Source organism: Panthera pardus, unplaced genomic scaffold (assembly GCF_024362965.1).
Source record: "Panthera pardus isolate Hobbes unplaced genomic scaffold, ASM2436296v1 HiC_scaffold_3, whole genome shotgun sequence".
NCBI lineage: Eukaryota > Metazoa > Chordata > Mammalia > Carnivora > Felidae > Panthera > Panthera pardus.
In genome coordinates this window covers 31,039,836-31,065,042 of record NW_026526876.1, presented here as the reverse complement: position 1 = coordinate 31,065,042, position 25,207 = coordinate 31,039,836, and the positions used below count along the sequence as shown (strand labels likewise).

The 25,207-nt window shown below is 51.2% G+C and overlaps 1 protein-coding gene across 5 annotated transcripts; it reads right to left on the bottom strand.

The window, feature by feature from the left end:
• Positions 1-4,348: 4,348 nt before the first annotated feature.
• On the bottom strand, positions 4,349-25,173 carry KIF18B (kinesin family member 18B). 5 transcript variants are annotated; one of them, XM_019434906.2, is made up of 16 exons: positions 25,041-25,173; positions 15,079-15,405; positions 14,281-14,438; positions 13,877-13,981; positions 13,575-13,685; positions 13,297-13,494; positions 12,979-13,155; positions 11,985-12,059; positions 11,745-11,845; positions 11,086-11,263; positions 10,597-10,724; positions 7,820-8,019; positions 7,070-7,598; positions 6,047-6,136; positions 5,436-5,539; positions 4,349-5,210 (listed from the first exon to the last, which is right to left on the bottom strand). In XM_019434906.2, the coding sequence occupies exons 2-16, from the start codon at positions 15,395-15,397 to the stop codon at positions 5,104-5,106; spliced, it is 2,580 nt and encodes an 859-aa protein (XP_019290451.2). In that variant the 5' UTR covers positions 15,398-15,405; positions 25,041-25,173; the 3' UTR covers positions 4,349-5,103. The 5 variants fall into 5 exon arrangements, 2 of the variants coding, with proteins under 2 accessions (XP_019290451.2, XP_053748737.1); XM_053892762.1 differs by lacking the exon at positions 25,041-25,173 and adding an exon at positions 17,062-17,173; XR_002076238.2 differs by lacking the exons at positions 4,349-5,210; positions 25,041-25,173 and adding exons at positions 6,429-6,561; positions 17,062-17,182 and having other exon boundaries at positions 5,506-5,539; positions 6,047-6,333.
• Between the last annotated feature and the right edge of the window lie 34 nt (positions 25,174-25,207).

Genomic DNA, 25,207 nt, shown 5'->3' with positions numbered 1-25,207 from the left:
GTCAGAATCTGCCAGGATGCCCTCCTGCTTACAGGGCCCAAGTGCCTCCTGGGACAGATCAATAGCACACCTGGCCTCAACCCACACACCAGATGCCTAGCGTTTTCTAAATTTGCCAGCTTCTAATTCAAGCCACTAGACTGCTGCCCACTGGCTCTCCTTGTGCCCCTGCCCGGTTCTCAGTGCCTGGCACAGCATGGCAGTCAGCAAGCGTGGGTGGGATGAAGAGAACTTGGGTCTCTCTGGTGGACTCCTTGGCCACTACTGAGTCCATCCATCCCATGTGGGCCCCGACCCCGAGGAAGGGAACCAGGCCCTGGTGGCCACTAGATGGCACTGCGCAGCTGCCCAGGTTCAAGAAACAGCAGGGCGCCGCAGAGGGGAGAACATGGGTCTCACAGCTGTAGGTAGAGTTTCTAAAACCCACATTTGTATCACCCAGAGGGATCACTCCATTTATTCTCTTGAGTTGCTTCTAACTGCAATGACAGTGCCCTCTAGAGGAGAGCAAGGCCACGGGCATTCAATGGCTATGTGATCTTGGATGACTTCATGAGCTTTCTCCGAGTCTCCATTTCCACACCTGTAAAATGGGGACTCGCCGCACTTACTTCCAAGGTGGCTGTAAGGATAAAGTCAGTGAAAGCCGGACACAGCAGCTGCTCTATAAACCATAGACTCCATTTAATAACACGTCCCCGGTGCTTTACCTATTTACACGTTAGCAATGGGGCGGGCGTAGAGGGGCCAGAGCTGGGTCCTCCAGGGGGCGCTGGCATGTCTTGTTAGCTCCACTGGGGGTGGGGAAGGGACAGTGTATAGGTACCTCCCCAGGACAGTTACCTGGGAGTATGGAGAGGACACAGGGGGCACCAGCCAGTGAAGAGAGCCTAGGAGGCAACACCATTTGCCCCCAGACCACGAGTTGTGTGTGGCTTTGGGTCTGCCAGGAGACAGGTGTGAGTTACCTCTGACTACCCCGGAGTAGCAGTTCCCAGCTTGCTTTCCCGCCTCCCTGAATCCCCCCAGGGGCTCTGTCCCTCCATCCTTGCCCTTCCCCAGCCGTAGACTTGAGGCCCACAACTCCATTGGCTTGAGAAGCTCTGGTGTTTTTATATTTTATTTTATCTTTCTCAAGTAGGCTCCACACCCAACGTGGGGCTCGAACTCACGACCCGCAGATCAAGAGTCGCCCGCTCCACTGTGAGAAGATCTTAGTGTCTCAACATGTCCCATTGGAGTGGGTCTCTCCTACACCTCAGCCTGAGGCTTCCCAAGGAGAGGGGCCCCATGGATAGGGGCTTCCTGATGTTAGGACCTATATCTTTCCATCAGAATGGAGTCTCCCTAACAATATGGTCCCTCAGGACACCCTCTCTTCTTGGATGGGAGCTCCCTGACGCAAGCGCTCATGGTTCACCGTCAGACAGGAGCTCCTTGAGGGCAGGGACTGTCTCCCCTTTTAGCCGGAGAATGGCTACCTCAGGCCCTGGCTGGTTCCTTCTCCTGTCATCTGTCAGCCTGTGCCAAGCCAGCTCTGCTGGTGAGAAGTGCCCAACTCCTGTGGCTGGGAAGTGGCCCAGCTCCTGGATGAACCCCCAGACTCCTTCCCCTTCCTCTTTCCTGGCCGCTGTCAGCTCGTGGTTGGAGGCATCAGCTCACTCACCTTCACAGACCCAGGGGCCAGGCTGCGGCCCTGGGGTTAATAAACTTGGACCCTTTCTCTCCCCGCCTCTCCCCACCCTCCCGGGCGCTTCAGCCTGCCCCCCACTTTCCAGCCTCTAACCCTGAGACCTGCTTTTTAATTGCTTTCCCCGATCTGTTCTGCTCCCTGCTCCCCTCTGTCTCCCTGCCTGACTGAGTCCCTCTGGGAGGGTGAGAGGCAGGGGCCAGATGTATCCCTGGTGGGAGGAGAGGGCTGGCAGGCAGCCTGTTATTTCCAATCCAGTGGTCTTCCAAATGGACAGGATGCGCCAGGGAACAGGGGTGGAAAGGCTGTAGGCGAGTTGAAGGGAACACTTAAGGAGAGCTAGAAAATACAGCCATGGTCTCCAGGCCCTTGGGGGGGGGGGGGACTCTGGTCGCTTCCTCCCCCTACAACCTCCATCCCAAGCCCTCCGAGGTCCCTCTTCACAAAAGAACCACGGAGGAGGGGAAGACAACCATGAACTAGATTCTGTCTGGGAACCAGGATCCCCCAAGCTTAGCTAAGAGCCAGAGAGGGACATTCCCGGGAAAACTGGGAGACAGATGAGCAGGGGCCTGAGATGGAGGACTACTAAGTTAGCAGCATGCCCCACCCCCTCTGGTGACAAAGTCCCCTGTGGGGGCCGAGCTGATGGCTGGGGGTGGGAGGACCCAGGGGGAAAAGCGGGGTCCCTTCTGTTGACAGGTCCCAACACTGAAGGAGGTTTGGGCTTACACTCGGGTGAAGGGGACAGGCACCATCCCGACTCCCTGCGTGAAGGGACAATGTCTTGTTCTGTGTCTGCAGCTCCTGGCACTGAGCCTGGTTCTCTGAATCGGACAGGACTTGGTACCCCAGTGTGGGGTCCAGACACCAGCTTCGGGGCCTCAGGCGGGCAAGGAGATGGGTGCAAAGGGCCTGGGAAGAGAGTATTCTAAACTCCCAGAAGTGGAGTGAGGGGCTCTGCCCAGAACCCCAAGGTGAGAGAGGCCAGGTGAAGCAGGAAGAGGGGCCTTAGATCAGGCTGGGCCTGCAGTGGATGGGGGCGGGGGGCATTGATTGCCGTGTCTCCAGGATGACTCTCTTTATGTAAGAACAATCCAATCTCAGAGCCTCATCGCCACCCACGGAGGTCAGCTGGGAGCTGGCTGTCAGCTCACTGCCCCCTCAGCCCTGGCCAGCTCCCTGCAAAGCTGGGACCAGCCAGGCTGCCTCCTGGCCAGCGGGACACCGTGCAGCGAGCACTCCCAGCCCGACCTCCTGTGATTGAGGGCAGGAGCCACACGTGCTTAACTCCATTGGCAGAGTCTTTGTACATTTAATGGGTCACCCGAGAGCATATCTTGCACCATGGAGCCACAAATGTTTGCTGAGCGAATGGCCGGTTGCAGAACATCCTTGTCAAGAGTGACCTCTTCCTCTTGTGGGCTGCCCCCAGCCTAGGCAGATTCTGCCTCGTGCGATGGACCCTGTTGTGTGAGGCTTGCCCTTCTGGCCCTCGTTACCAGCCGCCTTGTCCTGTGCCTGCTGCCCCGGTGCTTGCAAGGGTGATGGTGACCATCAAATGAGATGAATATATGTGAGGGCCCCAGGAAATGCGCAAGTTATTCCATTTGAATCCAACAGCACTCAGCCAGGTCTCCTAAGGTCAAGGCACCACGCCAGGCCGCTGGGGGCTACAGATGTGGAGCTGTGACTGCTTCTGTGGGAATCATGGAGCATGGAGGGAAAAAACTCATTAAGACTAATTGGAGAGGCGGGAACCCCAGGCACGCAGGAAGAAATGCCGGTTCACTTCTAAAGGCAAACAGCTTGGTGTTATGCGAAGAACCAGACCCTGGTCCGAATCCTGGCCCTGCCACTTGCTGTCTAACCCTGGGCACGTTTTGTTAACCTTCTTGAGTCTCTTTCCTCGTTATACCTCATAAGGTCGCAAAGTTTTGTGAGATGCCTGCAGCCGGGCGGGACCCAGGGCGCCTCTTCTGTGTTCTTGTCTCCATTCCTCCAAATAGGAGTCCAAACTGAGTGGGGCAGGGCTCACCAGGTAGAGGGGGAGGCTGCTCCCCCAGAACGGCGAGGACTCATTGGAAATTAGCAGCATTATTTACACGCTACTCAAAATGTGCTAAACACCTTTAACATGTTTGTTTTGAGAAGCAAGTTAAACACAGACTCCTATAATTTTATTTACACTATTAATTCATTCAGCCAGCCACGTCTTCCTGGAGAGACAGAGGTGAACCTGTGTTGAACCATCACAACCCAAATGAGTGGAAAGGAAAGCCACAAATAGGGTTGAGAGTGGGGCTTTTGGAGCTGGAGGAAGATTGTACTGGGTTCAAGCGGTCGGGGCTTAGCCTTGAGCCTTGAGCCTCACCTGAGACCTGGGGCCGCTACACATGCTCCCTGACAGCAGGACTCTTAGCAACCTCTGCCCAAGGCCGCAGAAGGATGGTGCAGGCCTGTACGTGGGATGCTTTCTTCACCCACTCAGGAGCAGAGGCCCTTGGTGGGGGATGGGGCCACGGAGTAAGCAGCAGAGCTCACCCTTAGGCCCAGACCTCAGGCTGCCGAAGGAGGCAGTGGGGAACGCTTTCTATACTCAGAATCTTCTGGGGAAGGTTGCTATCCTGTGCAGGTATATGGAAAGAAACACACACCAAGAATGGAGATGGTTTATTAATTATAATAAAAAAATATATCTATATCTACATGTACATATATATGTATATATGCAGAAATAAAGGATCAGAGGATATAAACGCGAGTATTAACAGCTCTTACATCTAGGTGGTAGCATTAAGGCTGAATTTCCCTCTCTTCTGTACGCTTCTTTTTACACTGAGTGTGCATCCTGTTTGCAGTAGAGTAAGAAATGATAAAGCTATCTTCATTTGGAAATCCAAACACCACTATCATCCACATCATCACTAGGATGGCAGCCCGGGGCTGGGGCTCCTGCTCTGGGCTGCAGGGATGAGGCTGACGGTGCCTCCCTCTCTCACACACCAGGGAGAGTCAGGCTGGGAGCCCCTACCGCGCCCAATCCCATCCCATCCCATCCTCGCCCCTTCTTCATTGCACAGCGGCCATGACTGCACAGAGCCCTCTGTTAGATGGGAGGGGAGGAGCAAAGTCCCCCAAGGCCACCTGCTCGCGTGGAGAGTGTTATGAACTAGGGGAGGTAAGGTGGTTGCACCTTTAAAATAGCAACATGTTGACACTCAAGATGAATATATACAGGCTGAGAAACTGAGTATGACAAGAGATTGATAAAGAGGGCAGGTAGCAAAATGAATGGCTGGTGAGGAGTGTTAATAAAGGAAGAGGGTGTTGCCCTTAATTGCTCCGAGGTGAGGAAGGCAGGTCAGGGCTCCTGGCACAGGCGGTTCCCGGGACCATGAGGAGCTGGTGGGTCAGGACACCTTGGTGATAGAGCTCCCAGATGACAGGGCTCCCCCAATCCCCATCAGTTCCTGCTGGCTCCTCTGGTTGCCAGGGCAGCGGGGACTGGAGGGGGGTTCTACAGGCCAGTTGGATGGGGACAGGCAGGGAGGAAGAAAGTCAGGTTCTGTCCCACTGCTCCCCACCCCCACTCTTCTCCCACTTCTCTCATCAGGGTCCCTAAAACGCTGGGAAATACCCCAGGCCTTCCTTTCACCTGGGTCTTGGCCCTCCTGTCCCCTCCTACTTCCTGTCTGCATCTCCCATTGTGGCCCAGACCATCCCTGTCCCCAGTGCCAGTCACCTGGGATTGTGAGGGGCCCAGCTGGCCTCTTCAAGGTGCTGCTGGGGAGGCGGGCGATGCGGCTGCGGCCACGGGCCACTCCCAGGGAGCGGGAGACTGAGGAACTGAGGGAGGGAGGGAAGGAAGGAAGGAAGTTAGGAAGGTCACAGCCACACCTTGGGACTACAGGGTAGGGGTGGAGGCGTAGAGCTAGACACTAAGCCTTGAGAGCAGGGGGAGGCCAAGCACCAGCTCGAGCTTCTAAGGCCAGATCTGAAGGCAGGAAGAGGCAGTGGGAAGGAGAGCTTCGTGGGGTGTGGCAGGGAAGTAGAGGTGAGGGGTGGGTGATCTGGTCCCCAGATTAACCAGTGAACACTGACCGTCTCCCTCATGGAGAGGAGCCTGTAGCGTTTCACTAAAGAAGGGAGCTACCCTTCCCTTCTGGTACAATCCTGTACTAGTAAGGGTCAAGGGAACCTCATTCAGTAAGAGAATCCGATGCTGGCCCTGCTCACAGGACCCCTGCTACTGGCTCCAAGGGGTCCAGAGACACAGCGGAGCCCCGTAGCTGGCTCAGCATCCGCTGCCCCGGAGAAAGCTCCGTCTCTCCCCACGTACTCCCCCAGCCTCACCTCGCAACGCGCCTCTTCTTGCGGGCTGAGCTCCCAGGGAAGGAAGATGTTGGTTTGGGGCCTTTCATGGTGAACAGGGGTACAGGTCCACTGCGGGAGGGAGGGAGGTAAAGGAAGGCAGGTCAGGAGGGAACCAGGAAAAGGTGCCAGCGCCTCCTCCCTCCAGCCCCCAGCTCGGCGGGTGGGGAGGTTGGATAAGATGACCTCTGAGGTTTCTTCCTACTTAGAGGTGGATTCCTCTCCCTGCCTCACTCGGCCTGGGCTGACAGTTGAGTGACAGGCCTGTTCTGGGAGAACATCCAGATGTCAGTTTCTGGCACGTGCAGGGAACTGGAGTTCAAACAATTTGACCCTTCCACCTGCCTGGCTGTGAGTCTGTTACCGAGAGGTGGTGCAGGCTGTAGGACGGGCAGGGCGTGTGGGCAGCCCACCGCCCTTGGCCTCACAAGTACAAGGTCAGTCTGCCATTTGTTCTTGGCTTTGGACTGTCCCAAGCTGGTCATCCTTCCCCTTTCCTGTGGGTGGAAGGTGAAGTTGAGAGCTTCATCGTCTCACTGAAAAATGGCTGAGTAAAATTTTCTGAGGATCCCCTTCCCAGTTCCAAATGCTGGGCTGGAGGGTAGAATCCGGGGTGGAAATGGCAGGAGCACATATTTATCAGCGGGACTTGGGACTGAGACTGAGCCAGAGAGTACCAGTGATGCAGAGGCACAGAGAGGGCTAGGCCGCCTCCTTATTCCTGCTCCCTGCTGGCCGTCCCTGAGAGGGGGTCCCGTTAGCTCCTTGTGGGCATGCCACAAACCAGCACAGAGCCGGCGGCTTTGAAGTATGGACAGACAAGCCAGGAAGGAGCAGCAGTCCCGGGCCTGGGGAGCGACACTGCTCAGACCAAAGGGGGAAAGACAGCAAATGTCCGGCTCTGAGAGTCAGGCTGGCTTCTACTCTTTGCAGCACCTCTGTTCCCTCGCCGACTCCCCATCCTTGGCCTGGAAGGATGGGAGGGAGGCTGGAAGGGAGACCCACCTGGGGATGAAGGGCTGATCCAGCCTGCTCGGCTCCTGGGGAACATTCTCCCAGCCAGTGCATTCAAGGAAACCCAGTTTTGAGGGGGGCTCCTCTGAGAGGTCAAAGGTGGCGTTGAGGTCCCGAGGGGGCAGGGCCAGAGGAGTAGAGCAGTTCTGCACGGCAGAAGGGCCCAGGGGCACCCGGCTTTTGATGACTGTGGCTGGGCAGATGCGAGGGGAGTGGCAGGAGGAGGAGGTCTTTCCCCCTCTGGGGGTGGTGGGCCCGAGTGAAGGCTGAGCCTCAGGCAGGGACCCCCTCCTCAGGCAGGGCAGGAAGGACTGGCGCTGGCGTTTGGTCCCCAGCTTCGGGGCTGGGGGGCTGTCTGGCTCTGAGGGGCTCGGTCTCCTCCTCCTCTTCTTCTCTGTGGGCCGCCGGGCTACCTGGGCTGGGGTGCGGTCGGGCCCTGGTAGGACCCCCAGAGTGTGCATGAGGCCACTCAGTCGCCTTGCCATGGTCCGGGTCACGGGGCCAGAGTATCCTGGAGACTCTGAACACAGAGAAGGCAGGTGTTAAGGGGAGATCAGGGACCATCCAGAAGGAAGGAGAATTTGTAGAATTGGGGGAGACACAGGAGCCCCTAACTCCACAGGTCTGCTGGGACTCCTGTCCACCGCTGCATGACCCAGCAGCTGAGGGCCCAGCCACCCCTCAGCACGAGCTGGGTCTTGGAGAGGGCATTGACAGAGGCAGAGCAGGGGCAAGACTCACCTGACTCTAAACGCAGCTCCAGAGGTGCCCCCCTGGCCGGGCCGGGTGTGCCTGAGGCCTCGGCTCTGGGCTCAGCTTTTTCCTCTTGTACCAGCTGCTGTAGGGTCTCGAACTCTGTGATCATGTCGGGGGTCAGCAGGTTGGCTGCTTGGAGCAGGGAGTACTGTCGCTGTGCCAGGCACAGCACCTTCAGGGCCAACCTGGAAGGGAGGGGAGGGGATCCCGCCCCTCCTCAGACCTGGCCCCACTGCTCCGGCGGTGAGGGGCACACGAGGGCGGGTCCCCTGGCTCCCTCCTGCCTTGCCCCCCACACTGGCGCGCCGGCCTCCCCGCCCTCCCAGCTGTGGCTCTTGCCCCGCTACCCCCTTGCTGGAGACCAAGGCTGGTGGAGATGGTCACAAGCAAGGCAGGAGGGAGGCTTCACCCCTAAATATGCGCCCTGACAAAGACAATGACCTGGGAGGTAGGGAAAGGGCACTAAATGGCCTTGGACCAGAAGGTCTGAGTTTCCTCTCAGCTCTGCCGCTTACTAGCACTTGACCTTGAGTAAGTTCATCCACCCAAGGGGCAATGTAAGGTAGCAGCAGTGAGAGCTAGGCTCAGGTCAGCCTGCCAGCTCAGATCTAGGCTCCCACACTCGCTGCTGTGTGATCTTGGAGGCACTACTTAACCTCAGTGTCCACATCCTTAAAATGGGGATAACAAATACACCCACCTCTTAGGGTGGTTGGGAAGATGAAATGAATTATTTGGTATATAAAGTATTTAAAGAGGACTAAGCACTGTAAAGTTAACTGTGACTGGTAAAATAAAAACCTCTAGCTTGTCAGGACAAGAGGAGATGAGATTAGATATGCTGTGTTCGTCTCGGTTCTGAGAAGACCCTCGAAAACGCATTCAGTCCACTTAATGGTGGGGATCCTGAAAGAGCTGGTGTGGATCAATGCACACTTCGCATGCACTGAGGGGCTATTTAAAGGGAATTATGAGGGTAATGCGATTATTGATATTGTACATTTAGATTCTAATAAGGCAAATTTCCTTCCTGTGAGGCACGCCTCTGTTGAAAGAATGGACACAGTTATCTCGGTGGGGATTACTCCTGGCCAATAATTTATCCTCAGGTAGCTCTACCTGCCCGGCCATCCCTGAGCCCCCTCCTCTGCCTTCACTGTCTGCTTGGGGAATCCAAACTCATTTGATAAAGCAGCCACCAGGCCTTTTTGAAAGAAGGCCGGATATAAATTAAAAAGGACACAGCAGAAACTCATTCTACATCTGCCTGAGCCACACATTATAAGATTAGACCACTGAGAAAAGTGAGTGTCTAGGGAGAAAAGCATGGGCTTGGATGTCAGGTGACCCTGGTCTCACCCTGTCCCTCTGGCCGTGTGGCCCTGGTACCCCATCTGGCAAGTGGGGAGCTGGCCTATACCACGGGTTTCCAAATTAGGTTTCACGAAACCCATCGGAGGACATTTAAAATGGAGCTCTGCTTTATCTGTTCTACATATTAAACTTCAGCATAAGATTTCATTTGAAGAAAGGACTTTGTAGCTAAAAAACATCCTGAAAAACCACTGAACTGGAAAATCTAAGATCCACTCAGTGCCCTGGTGGTCTAAGATTCTAAAGTCTAAAGCCAAAGAGAAATGATTTTCTATTATCTGGTTGTTAGGGTGTTTCCAAGTATGGAGAGGATCTAGCATGTTCTGTAGCCCCTGATACATGGGGTCTTCTGTCACATTTTATTAGTGTCTGTTATTAGCCCTAAGAAGAAAGGAGAATAAAGCCTATGTTCCCCAAATCATAGCTAAGAGTGAAGCACCTTGTCGGGGATCACAAAACCAGAGGCAAAGCAGAAAGGAGAGCCCTGGAGTTCTCCCTCTTCATAGCGGGGGACGCCAGAACAGGGAAGGGACCCTGACTCATCAGTGGGAGCCCTGGGGGCCAAGGGGACATCCTGCCAGTGCATCCTGGCCACTCCAGGGCCCCGGGGAGTCAGCAGCAGGAGATAGATAATGAGCCGCTGATTATTCAGGCTGCAGCATTTTTGCTGAGTAGGGAACAGACACTCCCCAACAAGAAATAAAATTAAACAGGCCCTTCTGTCCGGAAGCTTTAAATATACTGCCTAGCGTGAAGCGTGCTGGGGAGGCAGGAGTGGGGTTGGCAGCAGCAAAGCTAAGTGGCAGGGGATTTATGGTCTAGGGGCCAAGGAAAAACATACTAGCAGCACCTCTCTATTAAGCACAGAAAGAAGGGTCCAGAATCCATTTCTCTCTGGCTCTGGGTGGTGGTCTGTATTTACTTCTGAGAAGAAATAGCCACAATCTGTTGATGAAGACACTTGATAAACGCCTGACTCGGGACGGCTGTCCCTTTCTCAGCCCGCCACCCAACTTCTCTTGGCTGCTTGGTTCCTCCTTGCAGAGGACAGACGGGCAGCTCAGCCCCCAGACTGGGAAGCACAGCACTAGCCAGGCAGCCCTGCCCTAACTTGGTGCTTGCCAGCCAAATTCTGGATGGAATTTGGTGTTTTGCTCACCAGTTATGTGGAAGAATAGAGATGACGGGTAAGTACACAGAGTAGGTGATAATCTTAAGTCGTTGAAAGCAGATCAGGGACAACATTGAGGGAAAAAGACTCGACTCTCAACTAGAGCAGAACCAGAGCACTGGCGACGTGCCGAACACCGGCTCCCCCCCCCACCCCCGAAGGTCGGAACCCATCGCCTGCCACCCTGGACCCCGGAGAAGAACGAGAAGACACCTACTGCTTAGAACAGTCCCTGCCCAAGTTCTGTGGTGAGAGGCAGCCCGTGTCTGGCTTGGGCTGCAGGGTCAGGCCCGGGGACCTTGGCAGTGGGTGTCTGAGGGTCTGCTCTGGTACCTGGATTGGAACCTAAGGAGGAGAGGAGTCACAGGTAGAGGGGCCAGGATGGCCACCCTCCCCCACATAAGCAGATCTTAAAATCCTTCCCTCTTCCAAGGGGGGATGAAAGAGGGGATCTTGGGCTGACCGGGTCCCATTTGATCCTTTCTCCATCCCAGACTCCTCCTCTCTCCCTGCTCCCCTTCTGGTAACATGCATGCTTGTCACTTCCAGACATAGGCTCTGACAGGGACGCCCCTTCCTGCACAGGATCTGAAAGCCCCTTAATGACTAACACGTAAGACATCCAGGTGGGGAGCCCAGAACTGAAGAGACTCTGTGAGCTGAGGAGGGACATTGCTTCCAACCCTCCACTAGCTCCAGGTCCTACCTCCTCGGCTGGGTCGTCTTCCTTGTCCTCTGGGGGCGGTTCCCGGTCTGGAGAGTTCCCTTCCATGACCCTCCCCACCGGGGCCTCTGGCCCCAGGCTCTCCTCTGGAAGGACTGCAGACCCTGGGTGGAGCTCTGGGGTGCAGGGCTGGCTGGGAAGATGGGACGGTGAAGGGCAGCTGGGAAGGATAAGGGGGAAAGGAGGGGACTTGAGAGGCGGGAAACAGGGTCAGGTGGGGAAAGCAGGGAGGGGTGGGGTCTCTGTGGCACCAGGTGGTAGAGAACCATAAGGGATGGATGCCTGGGTAACAAGTGGGCAGTAGCAGAGGGTGAGAGAGGGAGTTGGTGATTTCCTGGCTTAGGAAACAAGGATGCTTGTCTGTTAATTTTACCTTCTTTTAAATAGTATATGCTCCTTATACAGGCTGGGGGGTGCCACTAACTCATCTGACACAGATCATTTCTTCTATTCTTATTTTACTGAGAGGTGCTATTAGGGCTGTCTAGAATACGCTGTGTCAAATGAGAGAGCACTGGAGGTGGCAATCAGTGTCCTGGGCACTGGCTGGGAACCCTCAACCCCAGGTGGCAGCACAGAAGCTGGGGAAGGGGGGCTTTCCCTGCTGAGCTAAAGAGGGTAAGCACGGAGGCAGGACTCACGCTTGCTGGGGAGGGCCGGATCTGGGGGATTTCGGGAGGTCTTGCGGTGGCGCCTGGGCTCCCGCCTCGTACATTTGGAGCTTCTCCCTCAGGGCAGCCACCTGCAGTCAGAGCAACCCAGCCTCTCAGAGCCCCAGGTGAGCACAGGAGCTGAGGGGTGGGCACGGAGCCCTGGCGGCGCCCCACTGCTCACCTCTGGCGCCCTGCTTCCCGGCCAAACTCCCCAGGAGGGCTCCTCACCTCAGCCTGCAGCTGCTGGCAGATGGTGGCATACTGGCTGATGTGACAGTCCAGGCTGATCACATTACTCTTCAGCTAAGATGCGGGGCAGAGAGGGGGGCAAGGTACAAGAGAGATTTCACGTGTTCATTCAAAGCGGCTTTTAGCCACCACCTCCGATGACCAGGCACTATGCTAGGCGCTTTACTCACATTCTCAAGAATCACCCTCCCGACTGGGGAAACAGATCAGGGAAGGGCAGCGATTTGCCTGGGACCACAGCAAGAGGCAGAAGGATGCTTTGGAACCCAAGACTCCTGACTCCCTGACCAATACACTCTCACCAGGCCAGGGGCTTCCCAGCAACAGCTCCAGGAGCATCAGGGCTCCTCAGAGGAGGCAGGCACAACTCTTTTATCTGTGTTACATGTTACTGTTTATGTTGTTTGGCTGAAAATATTGTCCTGCTGCTAAAAACAAGTCTGAAAAAGATCATTGGCCAGCACTTGGCCACCCCCTTCCGTTGTCTCCCTTTTTTTTTTTTTTCTAATTTTTGAAATGTTTTTTATTTTTGAGACGGAGAGAGACAGAGCGCAAGTGGAGGAGGGGCAGAGAGAGAGGGAGACACAGAATCGGAAGTAGGCTCCAGGTTCTGAGCTGTCAGCACAGAGTCAGATGCGGGACTCGAACTCACGAACTGTGAGATCATGACCTGAGCTGAAACCCAGAGTCAGACGTTTAACCAACTAAGCCACCCAGGCAACTGAGCCACCCAGGCATCCCTTATTATTTTTTTCAAGTCTGGAGACTGTCCTGCCTCTCCCGCAACTGGAGTCTTCCCAAGGATGGGTACTACATGGCTTCTATAGCAGACTCGCCCTGAAGACTGAGCCTCGGGGACTTCTTCCCTCTGCCTTGGGGGAATACTCAGGTAGCGGAGAGAGCTGTGTGGGTCCCACCCCTTCCTCCTCCTGCACCCCCCACAACAGGTTGGCCATTTCTGGCTGCCACACACCGAGAGCTTGATCTCTTTGGCCCGGTCAGCATACTTGAGGGTGTTGTATGTGTCCTCGTAGGCCAGACTGGAGGGGCTGACGGTAGCGATCATCACTGTGCGACAGTTGCCCCCGATGGAGTCCTTGAGCAGACGGGTCAGTTTGCTGTCCCGGTAGGGCACGTGAGACTTACGGCCCTGGGGAGACAGAAGGGGGCATGGGGTGAGGTAGCCGGACTGGACGGATCCAGGCTGAGACCCAGGGCTGGAGGGAAGGAACTTTGGCTTTAGGCCCCCAGTCCCCACCCTGAGAAGGACCCCGGGTCTGTGCGGTTTTACCTTTGCGTCGGCCAGGGCGTTGAGGACGTTGATGAGGGCCAGCAGAGAACGGTTGATGTTGGCACCCTCCCGCAGCCGCTCCCCCTTCGCGTGGGTGCTAGACGCCCGCTCCGAACCAGCCAGGTCAATCAGGCTCATTTTGGCCACTAGAAGGGCCTGAGTCAGACCTGGAACCCGGTCCTGCTGCTTCACGAAGATCTGGGGGCAGATGGCAGGGGTGAGGGGGTGCTGGGTATCAGGAGCCCCAGCTTCAGGCTCCAACCCCTGACCCCTCTCACCTGGAAGATGGCATGGGAGCGGGAGGAGGTAGCATTGGCGTCAGTCGGGTGCTGCGTGCGGTTGCGGTTCCCCCTGGTCAGCATGTCCAGCAGCTGCTCAGCTGAGGTTGGCTACGGAGGAGATGCCCAGGAAGGGGGCTGCGGTCTCCCCAAACGGGGCTTCTCCCCCAACAGGGAGAGCTGCTCTTCAGAACCAATGTCACCTCCTGGCTCCCACCACCACCCCACGATCCAGGGGATCCCCAAACTGCCTGGTGAGAGAACCCTGGGGCCGCTCCTGCCGCCCGAGCCCAACCCCACACCTGGTGGAAGGAAAGTCCTTGCACCACCACGCCCTTGTCGGGGTCCTCACGGATGGCCAGGGGCCCCTTGGGCTCCAGGAGGTCGTGGATCTGCTCATTGTACACCTGCGGAGAAAGGAAGCAAGAGAGAGGCCTGAGGTGCAGGGCAGGGGCAGCATGACAGAACACCATGCCAGGAGTGGCACTTTGCAGGATAGTGTTAAATGGCGAGAGCAGGACGGACAGGTTTAATTCCAGTGCAGTCTCTCTCAGAGCTGCGTCTATGCTCTCTGGGCTCTCAGCAAGCTCCCATCGGCCCACTTCCTACCACCCTCTCTCCCCACTCTCTCTCCCTTCTCCCCACCTTTAGGGGTTGTGAGAACGAGGGGTGAGGCTGCCCAGGGCCTGTGAAGGAACAGCCCTACCTCCTGGTAGCTGATGAGCACCTCGAATCGCTTCTCCTCCTGGTGGGCCTCAAGCCGCCTGTACAGTTCCATGGTGGTCAGGTACATGATGCCGGGGTCCCCCTCTCTTCCCAGCATGGTGTGCGTCTTCCCAGCCCCGGTGGCCCCATAGGCAAACACTGTGGGGGACAGAGTGGGGGTAGGGTGGTGGCAGGGCCAGATCCGCCTTCCCTAGGGGTCCCCTTGCGCATTTCCACCCAGGCCAGCCCTCCCCTTCTCCCCTAGCCCCTCCCTCCACCTCCCTGTGCACAGCTCCACTGCCACTGCCCACGCGCATCCCACCGAGTTCACACTGCGGCTTTTGAGTTCTCCATGCCTATGGCCCAGCTCCCCTGTGGGCTTGGGGCTTCCAGGGCAAAGGGGTCTCTGCTCTGAGTGAGAGCTTCTCCCTTCCCCAGTTCAGGCAGCTTCCTCTGCTGCAGGCCTGCTGTTCCTTCCCTCACATTACTAACCTCCATTCGTGATCATGCATTTGTGGGGGTGATTTGTGATGAATGTCTTCCCCCCTCTAGAACGCAAGCATGAAGGGGACAAGGAACATGTCTGTCTGATCTGCTTCTAGAGCCCAGTAGAGCGTTTCACAAAGGAGAATGAATGGAGGACCCACAGGAAATGAAAGGGCCAAAACCCTCCTCAGCAAGTGCCCAGCGGAGGGGAAGGTGGGCACATGTCAGAGGGCAGATGAAACCCTTAGAAGGAAGCAGGGAGGCAAGGCCACTACCAACCAGGGCTTTTCCTCCTCGCTGCCCAGATTCTCACCTGAGCAGTTGTAGCCCTGGAGGAAGCTGTCCAGAATGCTGTGGGTGGTGTGCTGGAACACGTCCTGTTGGGTGGCCGTCTCACCAAAGACCCGGTCAAAGACAAATGTCAGGTCTTTGCCCTTCTTCTTGGGGCCATCATGGGTACTGCCCCATTTCAGGCCAAGGAAGCCCCCATCGGGCTCCTCAGGGTCAAACACCAGCACCCGCTCATCCACCACCTGAACGACAGGCCGCCGCTGACTCTCCAACTCCCGTGGGGTGGGAGGCCGGACCCGCACCACGACACGCACCTTGCTGTCCTCTACCGCCATCACCATGGCAACACCTGGGCAGGCACACAATGGAGATGAGGACCAATCTGACCTTCGGCCTGACGAGGCGCCCCCTCAGCCTTGTTGCCGGTCAAAGGCTTTCTCTCCCTCCCTCCCCAACAACTGATCTTCATCTGATACCTCAAGAGAATAAGAATCGCCAGCACCCATCAGTAAATATCTTTCTCACTTGAAATGCCACCTATCCAAATGACTTTAGTGCTTTCAGAGGCCCACGACTGGGCTGCTATGTTCCACAAATCTGTCTACACCCATGCCAGTGCCACAGTTTCCATCTCATTCCTTTACGGTATGCTTTTTTCTAGTAAGGCAAGAACCACCTCCCCTTCCAACCGCCCCTCCTGCCCCATTAGTCTTTCTTTTTCATAAATGTCTTTAATTTTTTTAACATTTATTTTTGAGAGAGAGAGAGAATGCAGGGGAGGGGCAGAGAGACAGGGAGACACGGAATCCAAAGCAGGCTCCAGGCTCTGAGCTGCCAGTACAGAGCCCGATGTGGAACTCGAACTCACAGACCCTGAGATCATGACCTGAGCCAAAGTCGGCTGCTTAACCGACTGCACCATCCAGGTGCCCCTTCAGAAATCTTTTAACTATTTTCCATGCATTATTGTTCTACTTGACTTTGGGAAAACGTTATCAATTCCACCCCCAACCCAGAACACAACCCCCAAACCCTATTGGGATTACAAATTGGAATAGTATTGTTTACACATTTATTTTACATTAAAACTTTCCATGCAAGCACATGGCTATTGCCTTTCTATTTATTCAGATATTTCTTATGTCCCTCAGTTAAGATTTTATAGGTTTTCATCTCTTCAGATAGGTTCTGTAATTGTCTTTGGAATACAATTCCCAAGTACTTTAATTGCTCTTATGAAAGGAGAACTTTCCTGCATCTCCGTTTCCAGGTGGTAATTGCTAGGGGAAGAAACACAATTGTTAATTATACATTTGCCTTCTACCCACTCCCCTTAAACTCTTACTAATTCCAATTGTTTTTATTAGAACTTACTGAGTTTTCTGAGTACAGTTATAGATCAGAAAAAAAAGGTTTTTTTACCTTTTTTTCTCCATGGTTACGCCAAATATTTTATTTCTTATCTATTGCATTCCCTAGAACTTACAAAACAATGTTGAATAATAATGATAACGGGCATCCTTGTCTTGCTCTTGATCTTAAAGGAACTAACATTTTAGTGATTCACTATTTAGAAATTAGTTTTGGACAAATAGTTAATTATCATAATAGGAATTTCCTTCACTCTTTTTAACTTCAAGTTGTTATCAGGAATGTTTAGAATTTTACCTAATGATCTTTCAGCATCTCCTGATATGTTTATGTGGGTTTTTTTCTCCTTTATTTTGTTGATGTGGTAAATTTTTTGATATTACTCTTGGTATCAAACCAACCATGCATCATTGGTAAAAAAAAAAATCCTACCCTGGCCACACTGAAGTTTTCCTTTTTTTGTTGTTGTTTTTTTTGTTTTTTGAGAGAGAGGGCGCAAGTGAGCGAGGAGGGGTAGAGAGAAAGGGAGAGACAGAGAGAATCCCAAGAGGGGCAGAGAGGGAGGGAGGGAGGGAGGGAGGAAGAGAGAGAGAGAGAGAGAAGTGGGGCTCACTGAAGCAGGGTTCATGCTCACCAGAAACAGGTCTCATGCTCACTAGATGAGGGGCTTGAACTCAGGAACCATGAGATCATGACCCGAGCCAAAGTCAGATGCTTAATGGACTGAGCCACCCAGGCGCCCCAGAAGTTTTCCATTTTTTAAAATTAATTAATTATTTATTTATTTATTTTTGAGAGAGAGAGAGAGAGAGAATGAGTGGAGAAAGGGCAGAGAGAGAGGGAAAAAGAGAATCTTAAGCAGGCTCCATGCCCAGCATGGAGCCCAATGCAGGGCTTGATCTCACCACCACGAGATCATGACCTAAGCTGAAATCAAGGGTTGGACACTGAACCAATTGAGTCACCTAGGCGCCCCTGAGGTTTTCCATTGTTAAATGGCTAAATGTGTCAACCTTCTTTTTTTTATTGTTTTATGTCATATTTAAGAAGATATTCCTTCCCCGAGGTAATTTTCTTATATTTCTGTCTCATACTTTTTCTTACATTTAGCTCTTTATCCAGACAGAATTAATTTTTTTGTGAATGAGGTTTCTAAATACCTTTTCTTTCTTTCTTTCGATGTTCGTCTATTTTGAGAGAAAAAGAGCATGCATGTGCATGTGCATGAGCAGGAGAGGGGCAGAGAGAGAGAGGGAGAGAGAGAATCCCAAGGAGGCCCCACACTGTCAGTGAAGAGCCCAACATGGGGCTTGATCTTACAAATCGTGAGATCACAACCGGAGCCAACATCAAGAATCAGACACTTAACTGACTGAACCACCCAGGAGACCCTCTTAATATCTTTTCTTTCCAAATGGTAAGCAATTATACCAAGACCATTTATTCAATAGTGCATTCTTTCTCTACCAATTTGAAATGCCACATTTAACATAACTATATTCTCATATGAACATGAATTTATTTCTGGGCTCTCTATTCTCCTCTACTGATAGGTTCCTCCTGCAGTAACTTGTAATCGCAGTGGTTCCATTACACACATCACCTTTGTTCTTTTCTGGGCTATTCTTGGGCATCTTGTCTTGCAGATGATTTTGGAATCAGCTTACAGAGTTTTATGAAAACACCTGCTAAGATTTTAATTGGGACTACTTTGAATTTATGAATTAGGGGCGCCTGTGTGGCTCAGTCAGTTGAGCATCCGACTTTGGCTCAGGTCATGATCTCACGGTTCGTGGATTCGAGCCCCGCGTCAGGCTCTGTGCTGACAGCTCAGAGCCTGGAGCCTGCTTTGGATTCTGGGTCTCCCTCTCTTTCTACCCCTCCCCCACCTGCACTTTTTCTTTCTCAAAAATAAACAAACATTAAAAAAAATTCATAAATTAACATGAAGACAATTGACATCTTTATAACATCAAGTCTTCCCATCTAGGAACATATTTCTATCTTTTCATTGTTCACAACTTTATAATCCTCAGTAAAATTTCAGTTTTCCTTACATGAGTTTGTCTATTTCTTGATTGGCTTATTATTGGTTATTATATAGTCTTTATTAGGCCCTTTTTATTTATTTATTTTTATTTTTAAATTTTGTTAATGTTTATTTATTTATTGAAAGAGAGACAGAACATGAACAGGGGAGGGGCAGAGAAAGAAAGGGAGACACAGAATATGAAGTAGGCTCCAGGCTCTGAGCTGTCAGGACAGAGCCCAAGGCGGGACTCGAACTGACGAACTGTGAGATCATGACCTGAGCCAAAGTTGAAGTTGGAAGCTTTACCGACTGAACCACCCAGGCACCCCTAGGCCCTTTTTAAAATTGCATTTTCAGGGGCGCCTGGGTGGCTCAGTCAGTTAAGCGTCTGACTTCGGCTCAGGTCATGATCTCGCGGTTCGTGAGTTCAAGCCCCGCGTCAGGCTCTGTGCTGACAGCTCGGAGCCTGGAGCCTGCTTCAGATTCTGTGTCTCCCTTTCTGTCTCTGACCCTCTCCCGTTCATGCTCTGTCTCTCTCTGTCTCAAAAATAAATAAACGTTAAAAAAAAAAATTAAAATTGCATTTTCAGGGGCGATTGGCTGGCTCAGTTGGTGGAGTATCCAACTCTTGATCTTAGGGTTGTAGAGATTATTTAAAAATAAAATCTTTGGGGTGCCTGGCTGACTCAGTCGGTAGAGCATGAGACTCTTGATCTCAGGGTTGTTAGTTTGAGCTTCATGCTGGGTGTGGAGCCTACTTAAAATATAAATAAATAAATAAATAAATAAATAAATAAATAAATAAAATCTTTAAAAATAAATATATCAAAATAAAAAATAAATAAAATTGCATTCTCTATTTTTTTCTCCCAGAATATGGGAAAGCAACTCCTTTCTGGATGCAGATCTTGTATCTGGCCACATTACTGATTTCTCTAATAGACTGTCATTGATTCTCATAGGTTTTTCAATTAAATGATGATATAGTTTGCAAAAAATGAAAGTTACTTTCTATTTTTAGCTCTACTATATTTAGTTCCTTACCCTCCACTGTCCATTAGGAATGGACATTACATTTTATCAAATGCTTTTTTTGTTGCAGCCTGGATGATAACAGTGTTTCTCCTTTTTTTTTTCTTTTTTTTTTTTTTGGTAGCTCTACACCCAACATGGGGCTTGAACTCACAACCCCCAGATCAAGAGTCTCATGCTCCACTGACTGAGCCAGCCAGGTGCCCCATTCTTTAATCTGTTAATACAGGGGATGGCATAGACAGATTTCCTAATGTTGACCCGGTAATAATTCCAAACATTTATTTGTCTATTCCCTCTTGATTTCACCTCACATCTCTCTCTGCTTTTTTCATTCTCCTTCAAGCCAGCCTACCAAGGGTAGAGATGGAATTTCTGGAATGCAGGAGTCGTGGATATCCTGGAAAAGTTCAGCCTACCTCTAGGGATATATTAACAGGGTTTAGGAACAGGGGCTGTTTCTGGGGGATATGAATAGATGAATGCTTTCCCAGGAAAGACTAGGTCCTACTGACAGGAAAGAAAAGTGAGATTTCTCCCTAATACTCCAGTAAATTACTCAGTTTTTCCTTTGGGAATGAAGCAGAATTGAGCTGATTTGAAACTCTCAGTCCCTATCCCCACACTTTGTAATTTCTTCCCCACACAAAACAAGGGGAAGATATCAACCAATAATAATCTTGTTACACTGTATAGTTCTTTTCCTGTCCCAGCAATCAGACTGCCATAATAAACATAAGAGCTAAATGCTCACTATGCAGGGGCTGTTTGAAGCACCTTATGGATACCACCTCCTTTCATCTCCATTGCAATCCCACAAGATAGATACTATTATTATACTCATTTTTCAGTGAGAAAATTGAGACAGAGAGGGTTAAGCAACTTGCCCAAGATCCCAAGGCTAGTAAGTGATGGAGCATGGTTCCAGCCCAGGCAGTCTGACTACACTGCCTTATAATGATATTATATATTATGCTCTCATGATCACATTGTTGTAATTGTCCCATATGTTTATATAATAATTATAATCCCTTTTATGTAACCAGCATTATGTATTCTGCAAGCACTTTCAGATATATGGACTGTACCTAATTTTCAACACTCGGAGAGGGTTCCTGTCTCCCATCCTTGCATTCCTGCCCCCAGGGAGCCCTACTTTTATACCCAGGGAAGTAAAGGCAGAGGGTACCTGGCCCTACCATCTAGGTCTACACTGGCTGCCTTAATGGCAGTCCCAGCCCCCCACCAGGAGGGTTTTAGCTGAGGAGGAGCCACAAAGCAGCCTAACATTCTAAGCAGGAAATTAAAAAGGGCACTGGCAACAGAGTGCACATAACCTTTACAGTTCTCTCCTCTCTGCCTCCTGAGGGCCAGTGAGGCAGACTGTTTGCCTAATGAGATGTTTTCCTTCTTCCTGAGACTGTGCTGGGGGCACAGGCTAGGGGGTATGGTGACACTTGGCATGGCTGCAGCTAGGACGTCTGGGTCCTGGTCTCCGCTCTGCATCTGACTGGTGGGGAGGTCTTTCCGGCCATACCACGTCAATGTCGTCAACGTCGCATCAGCTTCCCCCTTCGAGAGCCAGAGAGAACAGCTACTGATCTGCTCCCACCCCAGGGGGATGGGGAGATTAATGAGAGAACGTTTGTCAAGTTTGCTTTGATCCTCGGTTGGAAAGAGCATTTCAGCCCAAAGTACAAGGGAGATGATTCTTTAATAAGATCTTCAGGGTTCTGAGCCAGCCACAGTCACGTCCTGTTTCTAACCCAGGGCAGCTCATTAAAACCCAGAGGCTAGTTCACTGCCGAGCTGGGGCTGGGAAGCCAAGATTCAGTTGTTTTCAGGGTAGGCTCCTCGCCCACCCTCATAGGGACAGGCCAAAAAAGAACAAACTCCTTAGAAGCCCCTGGAGAATTTCTGAGGACTTGAGGGGATCTGCCTGCAGACATCGGGAGCTGGGAAGGCAGCGAAGGTGCCTAGCCCTTGGACATTCTATTTTCATAGGGGTTGCTGTAATCCCCCTCATCACTCCCTTACATCTCTCACATCTTTCTTTCTTTCTTTCTTTCTTTCTTTCTTTCTTTCTTTCTTTCTTTCTTCCTTCCTTCCTTCCTTCCTTTCTTTCTTTCTTTCTTTCTTTCTTTCTTTCTTTCTTTCTTTCTTTCTTTGTTTTTTTAAAACTTACTTATTTTGAGAGAGTGAGAGAGCGCACATGCATAAGTGGGAGAGGGGTGGAAAGAGAGAATCCCAAGCAGGAGCCTGACGTGGGCTCGATTTCACAAACCGGAGATCATGACCTGAGCTGAAATCAAGAGTCAGATGCTTGACCAACTGAGCCACCCAGGGGGCTCATCACACGTGTGTTTCTTGTCCTCAAGCTTCAAGAGAGCAGGACCCTCTTCTGATACAGTCTGTGCATCAGGTCCAGATACGTAGGCACCAGGTCCAGCATGCAGTGGATGGATAAGAGCCAGAGAAGAGTAGGGTCTGAATCCAAAAGTTTAAGAATAACTACTATTATAGCTAACATTTATTGAGCACATAACTATGTATCAGGCACTATGCTAACTGCTTTTCAAATGGTGTCATTAACTGTCACAACAATCTCATTCTGTGGCTGTTGATACAATTGTTATAATCCTACTCTACAAGGGAAACTGAGACTCCGGAAGGAACTAGTCACATCAATGGTAAGTGGCAAGGCCAGAATTTGACCTTGTTCTGACTGTCACCAGAGGCATTCTGTTTCATCCTAGACTATTCTGTTCTGTAGCTGGGCTTTTGCAATTCCCATCTCCCCTTACTTTGGTACCCACAGGGCAACATCCAAACACCACTGGTTCTTTCTATCGGTAGTCGATCAGAGGAAGGAGCTGTTTTATTTTGGTTTAAACGTTTATTTATTTTTGAGACAGAGAGAGACAGAGCATGAACGGGGGAGGGTCAGAGAGAGAGGGAGACACAGAATCTGAAACAGGCTCCAGGCTCTGAGCAGTCAGCACAGAGCCGGACTCGAACTCACATACCGCGAGATCGTGACCTGAGCCGAAGTCGGACGCTTAACCGACTGAGCCACCCAGGCGCCCCTATTTTGGTTTTTAAATAGACAATCTTAAGGCTCTAACTGATGAACTGTGTTTATTTCTTTCTTAATTGTATTCCTTTCTCTTGTCTTGTAGTTTGGCTATGACCTCCGGTACAATCTTGAATGGAGGCAACGACGAACAATCTTATCTTTTTCCTAACTGTATAGGGGATGCCCCTATTATTTCACCTTTGGTTGGTTTAAGGAAATTTACCTCTATTTTACCAAATTAAAAAAAAAAATCAAGGATGGGTATTGAATTTTATTGAATTCTATTTCTGCACCTAATGGGATATGTTTTCTGTTTTAATCTGTAAATGTGTAAATTGTATTAGATTTTTCTTTTCTTTTTTTTTTTTTTTAATTTTTTTTTTAACGTTTATTTATTTTTGAGACAGAGAGAGACAGAGCATGAACGGGGGAGGGTCAGAGAGAGAGGGAGACACAGAATCGGAAGCAGGCTCCAGGCTCTGAGCCATCAGCCCAGAGCCCGACGCGGGGCTCGAACTCACGGACCATGAGATCGTGACCTGAGCTGAAGTCGGAGGCTTAACCGACTGAGCCACCCAGGCGCCCCTGTATTAGGTTTTTCTAATGTTAAACCACTTTCATATTCCTGGGATAAACCCCATTTGGTCATGATGTATTTTTTTATTTTTTTAACGTTTATTTGTTTTTAAGACAGAGAGAGACAGAGCATGAACGGGGAGGGGCAGAGAGCGAGGGAGACACAGAATCCGAAGCAGGCTCCAGGCTCGAGCCATCAGCCCAGAGCCGGACACGGGGCTCGAACTCACGGACCGCGAGATCGTGACCTGAGTCGAAGTCGGACGTTTAACCGACTGAGCCACCCAGGCGCCCCATGATGTATTTTTTTAATATACATTTCTGACTTCTGATGGCTAATATTTTCTTTGAGATTTTAACAACTACATTTACAAAAAAGATTGGTAATTTTATTTGTCTCATTTCTGGTATCACAAAATAGACTGGAAATGTTTTCTCTTTTTTTAAGGGGAGTTTGTAGATTAGAATTTTTCTTCTAATTGCTCATAAATTTCTGGTGGAATTGGGTGGGTTTTTCTTTTTTCTTAATGGGTAGATTTGAAACTAATTCAATTCCTCAATGGACCTAAGTGTGTTAAAAATTTCCCTAATTTCTTGAAAAATAAAAATAAAACATTAAAAAAAAAATTTTAAAGGAGTGCCTGTGTGGCTCAGTCAGTTAAGCGTCTGACTTCGGCTCAGGTCATCACCTTGCAGTCCATGAGTTTGAGCCCCAAATAGGGCTCTGTGCTGACAGCTTGGAGCCTGGAGCCTGCTTCAGATTCTGTGTGTGTGTGTGTGTGTGTGTGTGTGTGTGTGTGTGTGTGTCTGCCCTTCCCCCACTTGCATTGTCTCTCTCTCACTCTCTCTCAAAAATTAAAAATAAAACATTAAAAAAAATTTTCCCATAACTTCTTGAGTCAGTTTTGCTAAGTTGTTTTTTTTTCCTAGAAAATTGTCCAAAAGCATTGTTAAAAGGGTGTTCCATTGAAGTCTCTCTCTTTAATGTCTCAGTAACTGAAGTTATGCTCCTGTTTTCATTCCCAAGATCATTTTTCTTTATTTTTTAAGTTTTATTTATGTAAGTAATTTCTACACCCAACGTGGGGCTCGAACTCACCACTCAGAGATCAAGAGTCGCATGCTCTTCTGACTGAGCCAGCCAGTCGCCCCCCCCCCAACATCATTTTTCTATTTCTTTTCCTTATATCTTAATCAATATTGACAGAGGTTTGGCCTTTTTACTAGTCTTTGCAAGACACAGCTTTGGTTAAGTTAATCTTCTCTATTACATAGTAAAATTCTATTTCATTAATTTCTGCTAACTCCTTTAAAAAATTTTTCTACACATGTATTCTGTTGTCCTGTTTTATCTTAAGGGGTCAAAAGTGCCAAAGCTAAGAGGAGGGGCATCCTAGGAGCAGTGGCGGAAGGCATGGTTTTCTGTCATACAGATATTTTATTCCTTCCTTTACTCAATCAAATATTTACTGACTGCCCCAGTAACAAATTTACGGCCGCTGGCACAGCTCTGCAATCAGTTCTTCCGTATAGATGTGCGGAGAGGGTCTTAGCTACTCCACACAGACGTGCAAGGGTCCCAGGTCTCCAGATTTAGTGAGCAGGAGGACCTTTCACAGAGCGGATGCACAGAGGGCCGGGCCCCGTGCTGCTGTGTCGACCCCGTCCAGGTCCTGTACAAATGAGCAGAGGGATCCCGATCTCCACGCAGTTGTGGAAGGAAGCACCCTGCTCCCCCCACCGCGCCCCGTCCCGTTCGGAGGGAGCCACCCAGAACCTGCTGGGTCTCCACGCTGCACCTTTGGGTCTGGCGCAAAAGCTGCTTCCGCCCTGAGCGGCTGGGTCCGCCTGAGCGCTGGAGCCCGCGGGGCCGACTCCGCAGTGGGCCAGAGCTTACCCTTCCTCGGCTCCCCGTCGCTGGTGTCTCCGCTCACAGCCGGGTCCGCCGCAGCCGTGAGCCCCGGACCACCGGAGAGCTCACCGCACACGCTCACCACCCGCGCCAACCTTCGCCCCGCGCCGCGCGTTCAAATTAGCCGGGTCGGCTCATCCGCGCTTCCCATT

Coding starts and splice junctions, on each gene's coding strand:
- KIF18B (XM_053892762.1), bottom strand. Junction 13,686..13,876: donor AAGGACTTTCCTTCCACCAG/GTGTGGGGTTGG, acceptor TCTCCTCCGTAG/CCAACCTCAGCTGAGCAGCT. Junction 13,156..13,296: donor ACGCCCTGGCCGACGCAAAG/GTAAAACCGCAC, acceptor CTGTCTCCCCAG/GGCCGTAAGTCTCACGTGCC.